Raw genomic sequence first — 17,169 nt, 5'->3', positions numbered from 1 at the left:
GTCTTTTATCGATGGCGGTTATGATATCATTTAGTACCTTGAGCGTGGCTGAAGTGCACCTGTGGAGTTTGGAGTTAGAGCTGCAGGATGTGGATTTCTGCTTGAAAAAGCTAGCCTTTGCTTGCTAGCCTTTGCTTTCCTGACTGCATGTAATGGTTCTTGACTTCCCTGAACAGTTGCATATCGTGGGGACTATTCAATGCTATTGCAGTCCGCCACAGGATGTTTTTGTGCTGGTCAAGGGCAGTCAGGTCTGGAGTGAACCAAGGGCTATATCTGTTCTTAGTTCTGCATTTTTTGAATGGGGCATGCTTATCTAAGATGGTGAGGAAATTACTTTTAAAGAATGACCAGGCATCCTCTACTGACGGGATGAGGTCAATATCCTTCCAGGATACCCGGGCCAGGTCGATTAGAAAGGCCTGCTCGCAGAAGGGTTTTAGGGAGTGTTTGACAGTGATGAGGGGTGTTCGTTTGACCGTAGACCCATAGCGGAAACAGGCAATAAGGCAGTGATCGCTGAGATCCTGATTGAAAACAGCAGAGGTGTATTTGGAGGGCAAGTTGGTCAGGATAATGTCTATGAGGGTGCCCATGTTTACGGATTTAGGGTTGTACCTGGTGGGTTCCTTGATGATTTGTGTGAGATTGAGGGCATCTAGCTTAGATTATAGGACTGCCGGTGCGTGAAGCATATCCCAGTTTAGGTCACCTAACAGAACGAACTCTGAAGCTAGATGGGGGGCGATCAATTCACAAATGGTGTCCAGGGCACAACTGGGAACGGAGGGGGGTCGATAGCAGGCAACAACAGTGAGAGACTTATTTCTGGAGAGGTTCATTTTTCAAATTAGAAGTTCAAACTGTTTGGGTATAGACCTGGAAATTATGACTGAACTTTGCAGGCTCTCTCTGCAGTAGATTGCAACTCCTCCCCCTTTCGCAGTTCTATCTTGACGGAACATTTTGTAGCTGAGTATGGAAATCTCAGAATTGTTGGTGGCCTTTCTAAGCCAGGATTCAGACACGGCAAGGACATCCGGGTTGGCGAAGTGTGCTAAAGCAGTGAGTAAAACAAACTTAGGGAGGTGGCTTTTGATGTTGACATGCTTGAAACCAAGTTGTTGCGATCACAGAAGTCAACAAATGAGGGTGCCTGGGACACGCAGGGCCTGGGTTTACCTCCACATCACCCAAGGAACAGAGGAGGAGTGGGATGAGGGTACGGCTAAAGAATAAAAGGAGCAGATTTCTGGGTGTGGTAGAATAGATTCAAGGCATAATGCGCAGACATGGGTATGGTGGGGTGCGGGGGTAAGCCCAGGCACTGAGTGATGATAAGAGAGGTTGTATCTCTGGATAAGCTGGTTATATAGCCTCGCTATAAAGCCTTGCTAATGTTATAGCCTCGCTACTGTTATTATTTAATGCTACTGTTTTTTATTTCCTTATCTATTGCTCACCTAATACCTATTTTTTACTTAAAGATTGCACTATTGGTTAGGGCCTGTAAGTAAGCATTTCACTGTAAGGTCTACACCTGTTGTATTTGGCGCACATGACAAATAAACTTTGATTCAATTTATTCTCCCTGTCATCTTCTCTCCCTCTTTCATTCTCTCCGTATCATCTCATTCATTTCATATCTCTATCACTTTCTTTGTCGCTGATCATTTACACTTAATACCATTATACAAAAAAATGACCACAGTGGAGATCATTAAGAAAATCGATTTAGTGTTTCATCCATACTATTTCCTCATGATCTCTGATTTCTTGTAGTCTTTCATTCAGAATATCGTTCTTTTCTCCCTGCGAAAATAATGCTATGCAGAGGAATGTGCATTTGAAAGGAGTTGAGGATACAGTCGCTGACAACCGCAGACTAAAATATGGAAACTCTTCTATTCTTACCAGTAGGAAAAATATATATATAACCCATTCCCAAACAATGTTCTGCGCTTACCTCTATTGTTTGGTTAAAAACAAAACTTGACAACTATCTCTTCTCTTTTGGCTTCCTACTTATGAAATGTGTCTTCCGCGTTTAATCCAACCCCTCAATCAGAGAGGTGTGGTGGGCTGCCTTTACTGACACCCACGTCTTCGGCACCTTGGGAACAGTGGGTTAACTGCCTTGCTCAGGGGAACAGTGGGTTAACTGCCTTGCTCAGGGGAACAGTGGGTTAATCGCCTTGCTCAGGGGAACAGTGGGTTAACTGCCTTGCTCAGGGGAACAGTGGGTTAATCGCCTTGCTCAGGGGAACAGTGGGTTAACTGCCTTGCTCAGGGCAGAATGACAGATTTTTACCTTGTCACCTCGGGTATGAGCATTTAAAGAGATAAACATTTAAAAGAGGTGGAGGGTATAAAATCAAGGGAGAACTACCCTCTCCCCTCTCTCTCTATTTCCCTTTCTTCCCATGAATAATCCTAAAGATCAAAGACAGAGAGAAAGAGTGCAACTTGAGCTGAAGGGCAGAAAGGTGGTTCTCATATCCATAGCAGTGCAGTTGACAGTAAGAAGTCTGGTACATGGGGAGGTTGGTAGAGATGAGTCAATCTACAGTACCTTCAGAAAGTATTCACATCCCTTGAATTTTTACACATTTTGTTGTTACAAAAAGGGAATAAAATTGATTAAATTGTCATTTTTTTTGTCAACGATCTACACAAAATACTCTGTAATGTCAAAGTGGAAGACAAATTCATGAAAAATAAAACACGACTATATCTTGATGAGATAAGTATTCAACCTCCTGAGTCAATACATGTTAGAATCACCTTTGGTAGCAAATACAGTTGAGTCTTTCACGGTAAGTCTATAAGAGCTTTGCACACATGGATTGTACAATATTTGCACATTATTTAAAAAAAGTATTCTTAAAGCTCTCTCAAATTGGATGTTGATCATTGCTAGACAACAATTTTCACTTCTTGCCATAGATTTTCAAGCAGATTTAAGTCAAAACTGTAACTCGGCCCGTCAGAAACATTCACTGTCTTTTTGCAATCGCTATTGCAACAAGCGTTTCTGTGAAAATTGAATTTAATCAGAAGCCACTGCCAAATTTCTGGATAGGGCTGCACTCAGAGTTTCTTGCCTTGGCAAATCGCGCTGTTAGGACACTGATGCCCTTTGCAACCACATACCTATGTGAGAGTGGATTCTCGGCCCTCACTAGCATGAAACTAAATACAGGCACAGACTGTGTGGAAAATTATTTAAGACTGAGACTGTCTCCAATACAACCCAAAATTGCAGAGTTATGTGCATCCTTTCAAGCACACCCTTCTCATTAACCTGTGTTTTTAGTTAATCACCATTTGTTATGAACAAATATGGTTTTATATGTAAGATGGCTAAATAAAGAGCAACATTATTGATTATTATACTATTATTTGTGCCATGGTCCTATAAGAGCTCTTTGTCACTTCCCACATGCCGGGCTGTGACAAAAACTCACACTCAATCTTATGTATAATAAATGTATCGTAAAGTGTGTCTGTGGAAGGCTTACAATAATGGCAAAAAACAACATCTGTGAGTGTGCTGACCCAGGTGATAAAGGGGGAACGCAGCTGGAGGTTGAATTTTTTAAGGGGTACGGGACTATAAAAAGTTTGGGAACCACTGCATAGAGAAAGAGGTAGGTGAAGTGAAATTAGCTTGGTTCATTAGAAATGGTAGGTTGTTAATATTGTGTGGTAGCCAAGCTGTGTGGTATATTGGTATATTGTGTGGTAGCCAGGCTGAAAATAGAAAAACTTGATGGGAAGAAGATTAAAAGGCAGGTCCCTGGTGCTTATGTTAGATTGAGGGGAGTTTTCACTGGGGTCCCAATATCTATGTCCACTAGATATTAAAGAAAATGTGAAGGGAGGCAGAGTGATTGAGGCCAAAAGGTTTATCAGTAGGAAAGAGGGACAAAGAAGTGAAAGCTTATCAGTGCTGCTGAGGTTTTAGAATGAATTGACTGGAAAAGTACAGATAGGATTCCTTAGTTTCAATATCAGAGAATTTGTCCCATCCCCATTGCGGTGTTTCAAATGTCAAAGAATGGGCCATGTAGCTGCTCAGTGGAAAGAAAAGATGTGTGGATGAAAACATGATTACGGTGACTGGAAGCAATGTGAAGGTTAACTGTTGTAATTGTGGGGGGGGGGCTAGTGCCGCATTTGGTGGATGCCAGGTACAGAGAGAATAAAGAATGGCCTAGAGCTATAGAAACAATCATGATGTATCATACGCAGAGGCTGTAAGACAGATTGGTGGAACTACTAGGCAGACTGATGGAGCTACTATGACTGCTCCTGTAGTGAGTGGATCTACTGTCAGACTGATGGAGCTACTATGGCTGCTCCTGTAGTAAGTGGATCTACTGTCAGACTGATGGAGCTATTATGGCTGCTCCTGTAGTAAGTGGATCTACTGTCAGACTGATGGAGCTACTATGGCTGCTCCTGTAGTGAGTGGATCTACTGTCAGACTGATGGAGCTACTATGGCTGCTCCTGTAGTGAGTGGATCTACTGTCAGACTGATGGAGCTACTATGGCTGCTCCTGTAGTAAGTGGTTCTACTGTCAGACTGATGGAGCTACTATGGCTGCTCCTGTAGTGAGTGGATCTACTGTCAGACTGATGGAGCTACTATGGCTGCTCCTGTAGTGAGTGGATCTACTGTCAGACTGATGGAGCTACTATGGCTGCTCCTGTAGTAAGTGGATCTACTGTCAGACTGATGGAGCTACTATGGCTGCTCCTGTAGTGAGTGGATCTACTGTCAGACTGATGGAGCTACTATGGCTGCTCCTGTAGTGAGTGGATCTACTGTCAGACTGATGGAGCTACTATGGCTGCTCCTGTAGTGAGTGGATCTACTGTCAGACTGATGGAGCTACTATGGCTGCTCCTGTAGTAAGTGGTTCTACTGTCAGACTGATGGAGCTACTATAACTTCTCCTGTAGTGAGTGGATCTACTGTCAGACTGATGGAGCTACTATAACTTCTCCTGTAGTGAGTGGATCTACTGTCAGACTGATGGAGCTACTATGACTGCTCCTGTAGTGAGTGGATCTACTGTCAGACTGATGGAGCTACTATGGCTGCTCCTGTAGTGAGTGGATCTACTGTCAGACTGATGGAGCTACTATAACTTCTCCTGTAGTGAGTGGATCTACTGTCAGACTGATGGAGCTACTATGGCTGCTCCTGTAGTAAGTGGATCTACTGTCAGACTGATGGAGCTACTATGGCTGCTCCTGTAGTAAGTGGATCTACTGTCAGAATGATGGAGCTACTATGGCTGCTCCTGTAGTAAGTGGATCTACTGTCAGACTGATGGAGCTACTATGGCTGCTCCTGTAGTGAGTGGATCTACTGTCAGACTGATGGAGCTACTATGGCTGCTCCTGTAGTGAGTGGATCTACTGTCAGACTGATGGAGCTACTATAACTTCTCCTGTAGTGAGTGGATCTACTGTCAGACTGATGGAGCTATTATGGCTGCTCCTGTAGTGAGTGGATCTACTGTCAGACTGATGGAGCTACTATAACTTCTCCTGTAGTGAGTGGATCTACTGTCAGACTGATGGAGCTATTATGGCTGCTCCTGTAGTGAGTGGATCTACTGTCAGACGGATGGAGCTACTATGGCTGCTCCTGTAGTGAGTGGATCTACTGTCAGACTGATGGAGCTACTATGGCTGCTCCTGTAGTGAGTGGATCTACTGTCAGACTGATGGAGCTACTATGACTGCTCCTGTAGTGAGTGGATCTACTGTCAGACTGATGGAGCTATTATGGCTGCTCCTGTAGTGAATGGATCTACTGTCAGACTGATGGAGCTACTATGGCTGCTCCTGTAGTAAGTGGATCTACTGTCAGACTGATGGAGCTACTATGGCTGCTCCTGTAGTAAGTGGATCTACTGTCATACTGATGGACTGATGGAGCTACTATGGCTGCTCCTGTAGTGAGTGGATCTACTGTCAGACTGATGGAGCTACTATGGCTGCTCCTGTAGTGAGTGGATCTACTGTCAGACTGATGGAGCTACTATGGCTGCTCCTGTAGTGAGTGGATCTACTGTCAGACTGATGGAGCTACTATGGCTGCTCCTGTAGTAAGTGGATCTACTGTCAGACTGATGGAGCTACTATGGCTGCTCCTGTAGTGAGTGGATCTACTGTCAGACTGATGGAGCTACTATGGCTGCTCCTGTAGTGAGTGGATCTACTGTCAGACTGATGGAGCTATTATAACTTCTCCTGTAGTGAGTGGATCTACTGTCAGACTGATGGAGCTACTATGGCTGCTCCTGTAGTAAGTGGATCTACTGTCAGACTGATGGAGCTACTATGGCTGCTCCTGTAGTGAGTGGATCTACTGTCAGACTGATGGAGCTACTATGGCTGCTCCTGTAGTAAGTGGATCTACTGTCAGACTGATGGAGCTACTATGGCTGCTCCTGTAGTGAGTGGATCTACTGTCAGACTGATGGAGCTATTATAACTTCTCCTGTAGTGAGTGGATCTACTGTCAGACTGATGGAGCTACTATGGCTGCTCCTGTAGTAAGTGGATCTACTGTCAGACTGATGGAGCTACTATGGCTGCTCCTGTAGTGAGTGGATCTACTGTCAGACTGATGGAGCTATTATAACTTCTCCTGTAGTGAGTGGATCTACTGTCAGACTGATGGAGCTACTATGGCTGCTCCTGTAGTGAGTGGATCTACTGTCAGACTGATGGAGCTATTATAACTTCTCCTGTAGTGAGTGGATCTACTGTCAGACTGATGGAGCTATTATAACTTCTCCTGTAGTGAGTGGATCTACTGTCAGACTGATGGAGCTACTATGGCTGCTCCTGTAGTAAGTGGATCTACTGTCAGACTGATGGAGCTACTATGGCTGCTCCTGTAGTGAGTGGATCTACTGTTAGACTGATGGAGCTACTATGGCTGCTCCTGTAGTGAATGGATCTACTGTCAGACTGATGGAGCTACTATGGCTGCTCCTGTAGTGAGTGGATCTACTGTCAGACTGATGGAGCTACTATGGCTGCTCCTGTAGTGAGTGGATCTACTGTCAGACTGATGGAGCTACTATGGCTGCTCCTGTAGTAAGTGGATCTACTGTCAGACTGATGGAGCTACTATGGCTGCTCCTGTAGTGAGTGGATCTACTGTCAGACTGATGGAGCTACTATGGCTGCTCCTGTAGTAAGTGGATCTACTGTCAGACTGATGGAGCTACTATGACTGCTCCTGTAGTGAGTGGATCTACTGTCAGACTGATGGAGCTACTATGGCTGCTCCTGTAGTAAGTGGATCTACTGTCAGACTGATGGAGCTACTATGGCTGCTCCTGTAGTAAGTGGATCTACTGTCAGACTGATGGAGCTACTATGGCTGCTCCTGTAGTGAGTGGATCTACTGTCAGACTGATGGAGCTACTATGGCTGCTCCTGTAGTAAGTGGATCTACTGTCAGACTGATGGAGCTACTATGACTGCTCCTGTAGTGAGTGGATCTACTGTCAGACTGATGGAGCTACTATGACTGCTCCTGTAGTGAGTGGATCTACTGTCAGACTGATGGAGCTACTATGGCTGCTCCTGTAGTAAGTGGATCTACTGTCAGACTGAGGGAGCTACTATGGCTGCTCCTGTAGTGAGTGGATCTACTGTCAGACTGATGGAGCTACTATGACTGCTCCTGTAGTGAGTGGATCTACTGTCAGACTGATGGAGCTACTATGGCTGCTCCTGTAGTAAGTGGATCTACTGTCAGACTGATGGAGCTACTATGGCTGCTCATGAATGTACGCTGTCGAAGGACTATTTGATAATGAATAAAGTTGACTTCATAGCTTTTATTGGTAAGGTTATCAATACAACTCAGGTTGTGGAAAGCAGATTTGCCAGGTTGAAGGTTAATGTGGAGACAGCAAAAGAGATATCAGGGGTAACAGATGTTACTGTTGAAATGGTTGTTGACATACTAAACAATCCTAAGGGTGTGTTTCAGCATGATATAGATAACGTTTCATGGGGTAGCATGGTTGGGGAGGGTTTTTTGGAGGAGGGTGTGGTAGAAGATAGGATTGATTTGGTTTAGAGTTTTATTACCATGGTGGTACAGAATTGAGCAGATCATGATTGATCGTACATTCCAGCACAGTAGGTGGCGGCAAGTTCTTAAACGATAGTTTGCGGACCGCCATGACATTATAGAAGAAGAAGAAAGGGGAACTGTTAAAAAAACTTTTACATTAAAATAGTTCAGTAATTGTTCTGTTAAAACCTGTTCCACTGGGCTATTTGCCGGGAAAAGGGGAATTACTGGACACATAAGCACAAGGATTAAACACCAAGGAGTAGAGAGCGTATCACATTGCATGTCTCTCCTGCTGTTCCCATTGGATAATAATGTCCCATTGGATAATAAAGTCTCTTTTTTGTGTATTTGCATTTTTGGGGAAACAACTCTTAAGAACTGAATTTAATTATTTTAGCGAATCTTGAATTGAAAGAGATTTTTGGTTGAACTGAATATCTTTCTGTCTTTGACCATTGAACTTTAGACTATTGACTTTGATTTGATTACTGGATATTTCCAGTACAAAAAACCCCATTGATCAATATTGAGTTGGTTTATGATTGCTGTTGCTGATCTATTGCTGCTTTATCAAAGCTTTAATATGATGCTTCAAAGTGTCAATCAGCAGTAGAAACAATAACAAAGAGGCCTCCCCACCCCTGGTTCGGTAAAAAGCTGCGGGATGGGGCTAGAGAAATGTAACCACTCTCAAACTCATTAGCGCAGCTATGGATGCAGGGACTGAACATCCATGATATCACAATTATAGTTTTAACCATGTTTTGAGGCTATATGATGTTTGTTTACATTTCCTTTGTTTAGAAACAAATAAGTTATATTCTTCAAGGATCAGTAGGTAATATTCATTTCTAAGTTTAAAAAAATGGCTGTAGCAACTGCTTATTGCCCCTTTAAAGTAACCAGAAGATTTAATAAAATGGTACGTCACGTTGAACAACAAAGAAGCTGATTGGCTGACACTGCCATTCCACAATGGCGGCATTGGCTACTGCTAGCTAGCATGTGGACAAAAAAATAACCAGTTTCAGGATAAACTAGCAGCTCGGTGTAATCAAACGTAAAGGTAAGGTTGGAATCTGCTGGCTAACATTAAAGGTGCTTTGCTTTTGGTTGGGGTTGTGCATATTTTTACTTTCTCTAAATTGCAAATAGGTCTAGGGGTCAAGCTATTGCTTATAAGTGAACAGGGTGAGTGGAGGGCAATGCTTCCTTGCTGTTGCCTGTGTGTCTTCACCAGGTACTACTTAGACTGACCAAACTAACAAAAATCTGTACATTTCAACACAAAAAAGTCAGATATCCATACATTTGTTAAGAGTTGTGGCAGCATTGGATGTTGTTACAGGGAGGAGTATCCTGGGCGAGGTAAAAGGCTACAAATTGCCACAATCACTTCTCACCTCTCCAGTGTGATAATTGATATGTGGTGAGCATTCTGATACAAACCTTCACCTTCATTTACTCTCATAATTTAAAGCTTTTTGGAGTGTAAAAAAAAGCATTTGATTATTTACTTGACATGTTTATTTTAAGTGTACATTTAAGATAAATGATAAGGAGATTATTTCATAAAAGCAAAGAAGGAAGAAGCACTCTGTATGTCTTGCTCATTGGAGGGGATAGAAGTACCTTGAGCTCATCGAAGCGCAGGGTGAAATGCAGGATCTCTGCAAACTGTCGAGCCAATGCCTGCTCCTGCTCCAGATGCTGGGTGGGACTGCAGCGAGCGCTCGTCAGAGCCTTCAGGAGACCATGCAATGACCCCTCTGTATCAAAGAGATGGGGGGATGGAATAGGGGAAGTGAGAGAAAGAAGGGAGAAAGGGAATGAATGGAGAAAGAGATAACGGGGGTGAATGGTGAAAGGGAGGGAGAGAGAGAAAGTAAGGGAAGAAAATAGGGGATATAATGGATAGATATACAGGGGGAGAGAGGAAAATAGAGGGTAGAGAGGGAGGGAGACCAGGTGAAAGAGAGGGGAAAGTGGGAGATAGAGAAATGACATGGAGGGATTAGAATGAGCATATGCAGGCCAGATGGGATGAATGCGATCAGGATAGATGGACAGAGGAGGTGGAGGAAAAGATGGAGGGACATAGCCAAGGAGGGGTAAAAAGAGGGGAAGATGCAAGTTCAATGAGAACTTGGAGAGGTGGATTAGAGATGGAGGGAGAGTGAGATGCAGGAATGGATAGAGGGATAGGCGAAAGTAAAACTAGGATATGGAGTAGTGTAACAGAAAATGATAAATATGAGAAGGACAGATGGAGCTACAGTAAAGGAGAATGGGAGGATGGAGGAGAAATCAAATAGAGCGGTAAAGCTAGAGAGGGCATGATAGTGCAAATTATACTGTCAGTGAAAGTTGTCAAGCATTGCAGGCAATAAGTAGGCAGTTCAACTTCATGGGAATTAACTGCAATTCAACATAATTACCATTGACCACCAATGACCATTATTCTCAGAATTACAATGGAATTGACTCAATCCCTTTCAAAATGCTGCAGAAGATTCTGACAATATTTCCTTGTCCCTATAAAATAATAATGGGAAAGAGAAAAGACTTGAACCGAGCTGCTAGCTAGACTATAATATTGGTCTTTGAGGAATGGCGTAAATGTGCTCCCTACAATGGGCGGTACTGCCTTTACCAAGCTGTCAATCATTTGCTTATTTGACTCAATGACCTTATCAAGCTCATTTTGATGTAGGAAGCAAATGGCCTTTTTTGAATAAGAGTAACAACCGTATTGTGGCGGCCCTGACTTTTTCTGAACCTTCTCAGTGCTTCTCCTTCCAATAGGGCGCTTCTCCTTCAAATCCCAATTAAATAGTGCTTCTCCTTCCAATAGGGCGCTTCCCCTTCAAATCCCAATTAAATAGTGCTTCTCCTTCCAATAGGGCGCTTCCCCTTTAATTCCCAATTAAATAGCCAGCATCAGCTGCGCAAAAGGGGGGTTGTGATGGAGAGGTGAATGAGGATGTGTTCATCCCTCAGTTCCAAAGCGTCTCTATTCCGTTTGTTTTGTAGCCTAATAGAGTTTACCCAAGACCAGATCCATTCTTTGCGTCCGTGGACTACACCTCTCTGTTCTTCGTGGCCTTTCTCCGCTGAAGATCTGTTAGCGGATTGATTATTTAATTGACTATTTAATTGGGAATTGAAGGGGCCCCTATTGGAAGGAGAAGCACTGAGATGGTTCAGAAAAATTCAGGGCCGTCACAGTATGCAACAATGGACAGTACAAGGTAAACCCATTGACTCAGTGGCCTCATCTGATCTTTTCTTTTTTTTTTTTTTTTACCTTTATTTAACCAGGCAAGTCAGATAAGAACACATTCTTATGTTCAATGACGGCCTAGGAACAGTGGGTTAACTGCCTGTTCAGGGGCAGAACGACAGATTTGTACCTTGTCAGCTCGGGGGTTTGAACTTGCAACCTTCCAGTTACTAGTCCAACGCTCTAACCACTAGGCTACCCTGAACTGACCATCAGATGGATGGTGAGAAACAGCCCTCCCTCTAGACTCACCATCAGATGGATGGTGAGAAACAGTGTTATTTCATAGTTGTGATGTCTTCACTATTATTCTACAATGTAGAAAATAGTACAAATAAATGAAAACACTGGAATGAGTAGGTGTCCCCAAACTTTTGACTGGTACTGTATACATATTATTTATATAATGAAAATGTATCTTTTGTATTACATTATATATACGCAATACATCATTATTATAACAATGTCATCTTTCAGTCACGCATAAAGACTTTAAAGACTTTCAATACTTTTTTCTCACCCATCTACACACAATACCCCATAAACATGTTTTTATACAGTTTTGCAAATTTATTGAAAATGAAATTCCCAAAATATCTCATTAACATAATTATTCACACCCCTGAGTCAATACTTTGTAGAAGTACGTTTGGCAGCGATTACAGCTGTGAATCTTTCTGGGTAAGTCTCTAGCAGCTTTCCACACGTGGATTGTGCAACATTTGCACATTTTATTTTCAAAATTCTGCAAGCTCTGTGGTTGTTGATCATTGCTAGAAAAAAAAGTTGATTTTCCTCAAACATAACACTTTGTATTCAGGGCAAAAAGTCAAGGGGTGTGAATACTTTCTGAAGGCACTGTACATGGGCTCCGATACAATACAGAAATTATACGTTTTAGTTTTAAATTATTTGGTGCGATTCAGGTTTATTAGAGGAACGAATCGATGCGGTTCAATATGATATGATGCACTAACATTTGTTGCATAAGCACATTCATTTTTCATTCTAAATTTAAATCTGCTGCTGATGGAGCTCTTGAGCTGGGCCTCTCTGTGCTGTGTGTGTGTGTGTGTGTGTGTGTGTGTGTGTGTTGAGAACTGTGTAGCACAAATGGAATCACTACAATGTTGTTGATCCATCCTCAGTGTTCTCCCATCACAGCCATTGAACTCTGTAGCTGTTTTAAAATCACCAATGGCCTCATGGTAACATCCCTAAGCAGTTTCGTTCCTGTCCTGCAGCTCAGGATGACTGTGTCTTTGATGTGTCTGGGTGGATTAATACATCATCCACATAATAATTATTAACATGACCATAGTTAAAGAGATATTCTATGTCTGATTGGTAGATGTGTAACAATAAACAATCACTGCCCTTCTTTGATGCTTTTGAAAAGCTCTCTGGTCTTTGATGTTGACTCTGTGCTTTAAATTCAATACTTGACAGATGTTGTATGTATCAAAAATCATGTCAACCCCTATTTTTTCACACTGAGTGAGTCCATATAAATTATTATGTGATTTGATATGCCACATTTTTGTCCTGAAGTAATTTAGGCTTGCCTAAACAAAGGGGATAAATACTTATGCAAAGACTATATTTTAGTTATCATTTATATTAATCTTGAAAATGTATATATACTTCTACTTCTACTTTGAATATTACAGAGTACTTTTACAGAGTCTCTATTCTCAGCACTTATGACCGCTTTGGGGTTGTCAAGGCATACTTACCCAACCTCAGAGAGAACTCATAGAACTTCTTTAGTTTCCCGACCAGTGGGACCACAGCAGCCCAGGCTCGCTCCTGTACCTGGTCCTCACTTGGGTTCTGTATCGCCTGGATGAGAGTGAATGAGTGAGTGAGAGGATTAAAATGTCAGATGAAACTCCTCAATGGACCCGCTTTACACACAATGAGACGGTTTGCACAACAACAACAGACAAAAAAACATCCGTAAGAAGAATTCAGAACATTTGCACAGAAAAAAAGTGATCAGTAGCTGAAGACAAACTGGCTCCCCTGTTTCCGTGGCAACCCTGAACAGTAGCCTGTATCAAGCCATAATTGGCTTCTGGTAATGAAAGCCATAGAGTTTGGCATAACATTTCTAAATGTCCTTTGCATTTAATTCAGTTGTATTAAAATGTTGTGCAAAAGGCAACACAGGGACCCCCATCATATGTTAGCAAAATGTCCATGTCAAGAAAGCTAACCAGCTGCCAGCTGCACTTGCCGCGACAGGTACTCGTGGGAGCTTTTTCAAAGCCTGGCAGATACTCCAATGGGTGTAATTTGCTCAATATTAGAAATTGAGAAATAAAGTTCACATCTTAAAAAATATGAATACTGAAGGTACATTCATAAAACATTTTTTAAATGTTTTTTAAAAGAATATTGCCTAATAACTGCTGTACCTCGGGGCCGCGGACCTCAGGTTGAATACCTCTGCACTAGAATGCTAAAATATTCCAGTATTTTTTTCCAGAACATTTGCTAAGATTGAGGAAATTTAACCAAACTTTGGTGTTTATTAACTTAACCCACCTGTCGTATCTCTTCTCCTGCTCCGTTGTAGGACTGCAGGTCATCTAGGATAGCCAGAGCCTCCATCAGTACCTCGTTCACCTGCTCCCATACTGCCCTCTCTGCCTCTGTAGGCTGGGCATCTGCAGTAGGTCAGGAAGCAATTCAGAGCAAACATTGATACAACTTTTATAGTATGTTGAAGCAAAGTGGCGCAGAGTATCTGTATTCGTCTGTGCATCAGTGAGAGCATTGGGCATTTTTTGGTGTGACTCCTTTTTAGTTGTTAATTATCGCTACATGCAAAACAGACAAAAATAGTGCAGGGTAGCACTTAATAATAACATCATGTAATAAAGCATTAGTAGATAGTTTATTCATCATTTAGTAATAATTACTCCCAAATTTGTAACGTAAATTTGTAAAGTTAGTAACCTAGGTATTCACACATTTATAAACAACTTTTTTGTAGTGTTTAATAATGATTCCATTTATAAGAAGTTTAATATAGGTTCTTATAAACCATTCACTAATCATTAGTTGAGTATTTTTGCGTGACCTCATCTAAATTGTGGGCTATTTATGAATACCTTATAAATGTATTGAGTGCCCAGTGTAATTTCTCACAAAACGATGGACATGCCATTTGTAGACATTCCAGCAGTACCTGATGATCCATAAGGATTTATTTTGAGACCTTAAGGAGCATCAGGTAGTGTCGGGATGTCTACCAATGGCAAGCCCATCTTTTTGTGAGAAATTACACTGGTCATTCAAAACATTTATATAGTAACCGAAAGGTTGCAAGTTCGAATCCCAGAGCTGACAAGGTACAAATCTGTCGTTCTGCCCCTGAACAGGCAGTTAACCCACTGTTCCTAGGCCGTCATTGAAAATAATAATTTATTCTTAACTGACTTGCCTAGTAAAATAAAGGTAAAAATAAAATGTATAAAGTATAAATAGCCCACACTAGATGAGGTCATACAAACACTTAACTAATGATTAGTAAATGGTTTATAAGGATATTAACATAGTAAAAATTGAGTAATGACTACTAAATAATGAATAAACTATTTACTAATCCATTATACAGTACATTAAGTAGAGATATTATTAAGTGCTGCAAAATAAACGTATTACTTGATTGTCTGTACATTAGAAATAGTGTGTATGATTTCCCACCCAAGCTCGTCCCCTCACCCCAAAGGGCATGGCTACTCCCTCACCCTACTCCCTGATATCTAAAGAAAGAAAAACAGAGAGCTTTTTCTAAAAATATCAAATTATGGATTTTTTATTAGGGATTTTTTTTTCTTTTTCTCAAGCCCATTTTTTCCAGCTTTTGTACACTCGGGGTGCTCTTGTATCATTTCATCAGCAACACTGCCTTCTTGTATGACGCTACAGATGTGGTGTGTGCATGAATGCGTGTAAATCACTTACTCTCAAAGTCCAGGAAGAAATTCCCTGCATTGTTGTCTATGTCCCTGGTCAACACCTTGATCAGGTTCCCCATACTGGCAAATCAAGAACCTAAACACAGGGGGGTGGGTAACATTAGACATGCATGACAGGCTCATCCTTATTTAGTACCCATTCCTGTGGGCATTGCGGGGCATGTACGTCTGTGTGATTGTGCGTCTTTGTGAGACCATCTGTCCAGAAAAACGTGCTTATTGCATGACGACTTCAAGATTAACATACAACAGAGTCTGCTTGTTTGAGTGTGTAAAATGCGTGTGTGTACGTGCCTGCCTAACCCTCTCTCAGCCACCTGCTCAGTCACGATGGACACATCTGGACGCCACAGAGAGCGTGACAGAAAACAGCTGCAACTTGGGGACAGGAACAGGGGGAGAGGAGTGTGTGCATATGTTTGTCGTGTGTGTGTGTGTGTGTGTGTGTGTGTGTGTGTGTGTGTGTGTGTGTGTCAAGCGTTCGTGCGACACCACATTAACTCTTCCCTCACTGCCAACTGCCACCTACAACAGGGCTTAACCTGACTAATTCATCGTAAGCACAGGGCTATACTACAAAGAAGGATCGATGAGTTAGCCAGCTAACTTGCCTAAATATTCTGAAATAACTTTTTATTTTGAGGATGGATAAGCTTGAAATGGGCATGGTTTAATTGATGTAACAAACGAAAATGCATACAGTTGAAGTCAGAAGTTTACATACACCTTAGCCAAATATATTTAAACTCCGTTTTCCACAATTCCTGACATCTAATCCATAAACAATTCCCTGTCTTAGGTCAGTTAGGATCACCACTTTATCTTAAGTATGTGAAATGTCAGAATAATAGTAGAGAGTATGATTTATTTCAGCTTTTATTTATTTCATCACATTCCCAGTGGGTCAGACGTTTACATAGACTCAATTACTATTTGGTAGCATTGTCTTTAAAATCTTTAACTTGGGTCAAATGTTTCGGGTAGCCTTCCACAAGCTTCCCACAATAAGTTGGGTGAATTTTGGCCCATTCCTCCTGACAGAGCTTGTGTAACTGAGTCAGGTTTGTAGGCCTCCTTGCTCGCACACACTTTTTCAGTCCTACCCACACATTTTCTATAGGATTGAGGTCAGGGTTTTTTGATGGCCACTCCAATACCTTGACTTTGTTGTCCTTAAGCCATTTTGCCACAACTTTGGAAGTATGCTTGGGGTCATTGTCCATTTGGAAGACCCATTTGCGACCAAGCTTTAACTTCCTGACTGATGTCTTGAGATGTTGCTTAAATATATCCACATAATTTCCCTTCCTGATGAAGCCATCTATTTTTTGATGTGCACCAGTCCCTCCTGCAGCAAAGCACCCCCACAACATGATGCTTCGCCCCCCCCCCCCACCCACCCCCGTGTTTCACGGTTGGGATGGTGTTCTTCAGCTTGCAAGCCTCCCCCCTTTTCCTCTAAACATGACGATGGTCATTATGGCCAAACAGTTCTATTTTTGATTAATCAGACCAGAGGACATTTCTACAAAAAGTATGATCTTTGTCCCCAAGTACAGATGCAAATCGTAGTATGGCTTTTTTATGGTGGTTTTGGAGCAGTAGATTCTTCCTTGCTGAGCGGCCTTTCAGGTTATGTCGATATAGGACGCGTTTTACTGTGGATATAGATACTTTTGTACCCGTTTCTTCCAGCATCTTCACAAGGTCCTTTGCTATTGTTCTGGGATTGATTTGCACTTTTCGCACCAAAGTACGTTCATCTCGAGGAGA

General features: G+C 42.1%; 1 protein-coding gene across 1 annotated transcript in view; it reads right to left on the bottom strand.

The window, feature by feature from the left end:
- The window catches only part of fam49ba (family with sequence similarity 49 member Ba), a 40,771-nt gene that overhangs the window by 5,535 nt on the left and 18,067 nt on the right, over positions 1-17,169 (bottom strand). The window contains exons 2-5 of the mRNA XM_064942562.1: positions 15,383-15,472; positions 13,958-14,079; positions 13,144-13,249; positions 9,757-9,893 (exon numbers count right to left, since the gene is read on the bottom strand). Of these exons, the coding sequence (XP_064798634.1) occupies positions 9,757-9,893; positions 13,144-13,249; positions 13,958-14,079; positions 15,383-15,455 (438 nt within the window). The 5' untranslated portion in view covers positions 15,456-15,472. The remainder of the gene's footprint in view (positions 1-9,756; positions 9,894-13,143; positions 13,250-13,957; positions 14,080-15,382; positions 15,473-17,169) is intronic.

This window comes from Oncorhynchus masou, chromosome 3 (genome assembly GCF_036934945.1).
Source record: "Oncorhynchus masou masou isolate Uvic2021 chromosome 3, UVic_Omas_1.1, whole genome shotgun sequence".
Taxonomy (NCBI): Eukaryota; Metazoa; Chordata; class Actinopteri; order Salmoniformes; family Salmonidae; genus Oncorhynchus; species Oncorhynchus masou.
The sequence above is the reverse complement of the archived record's forward strand: the minus strand, read 5'-3'. Positions and strand labels throughout refer to the sequence as shown.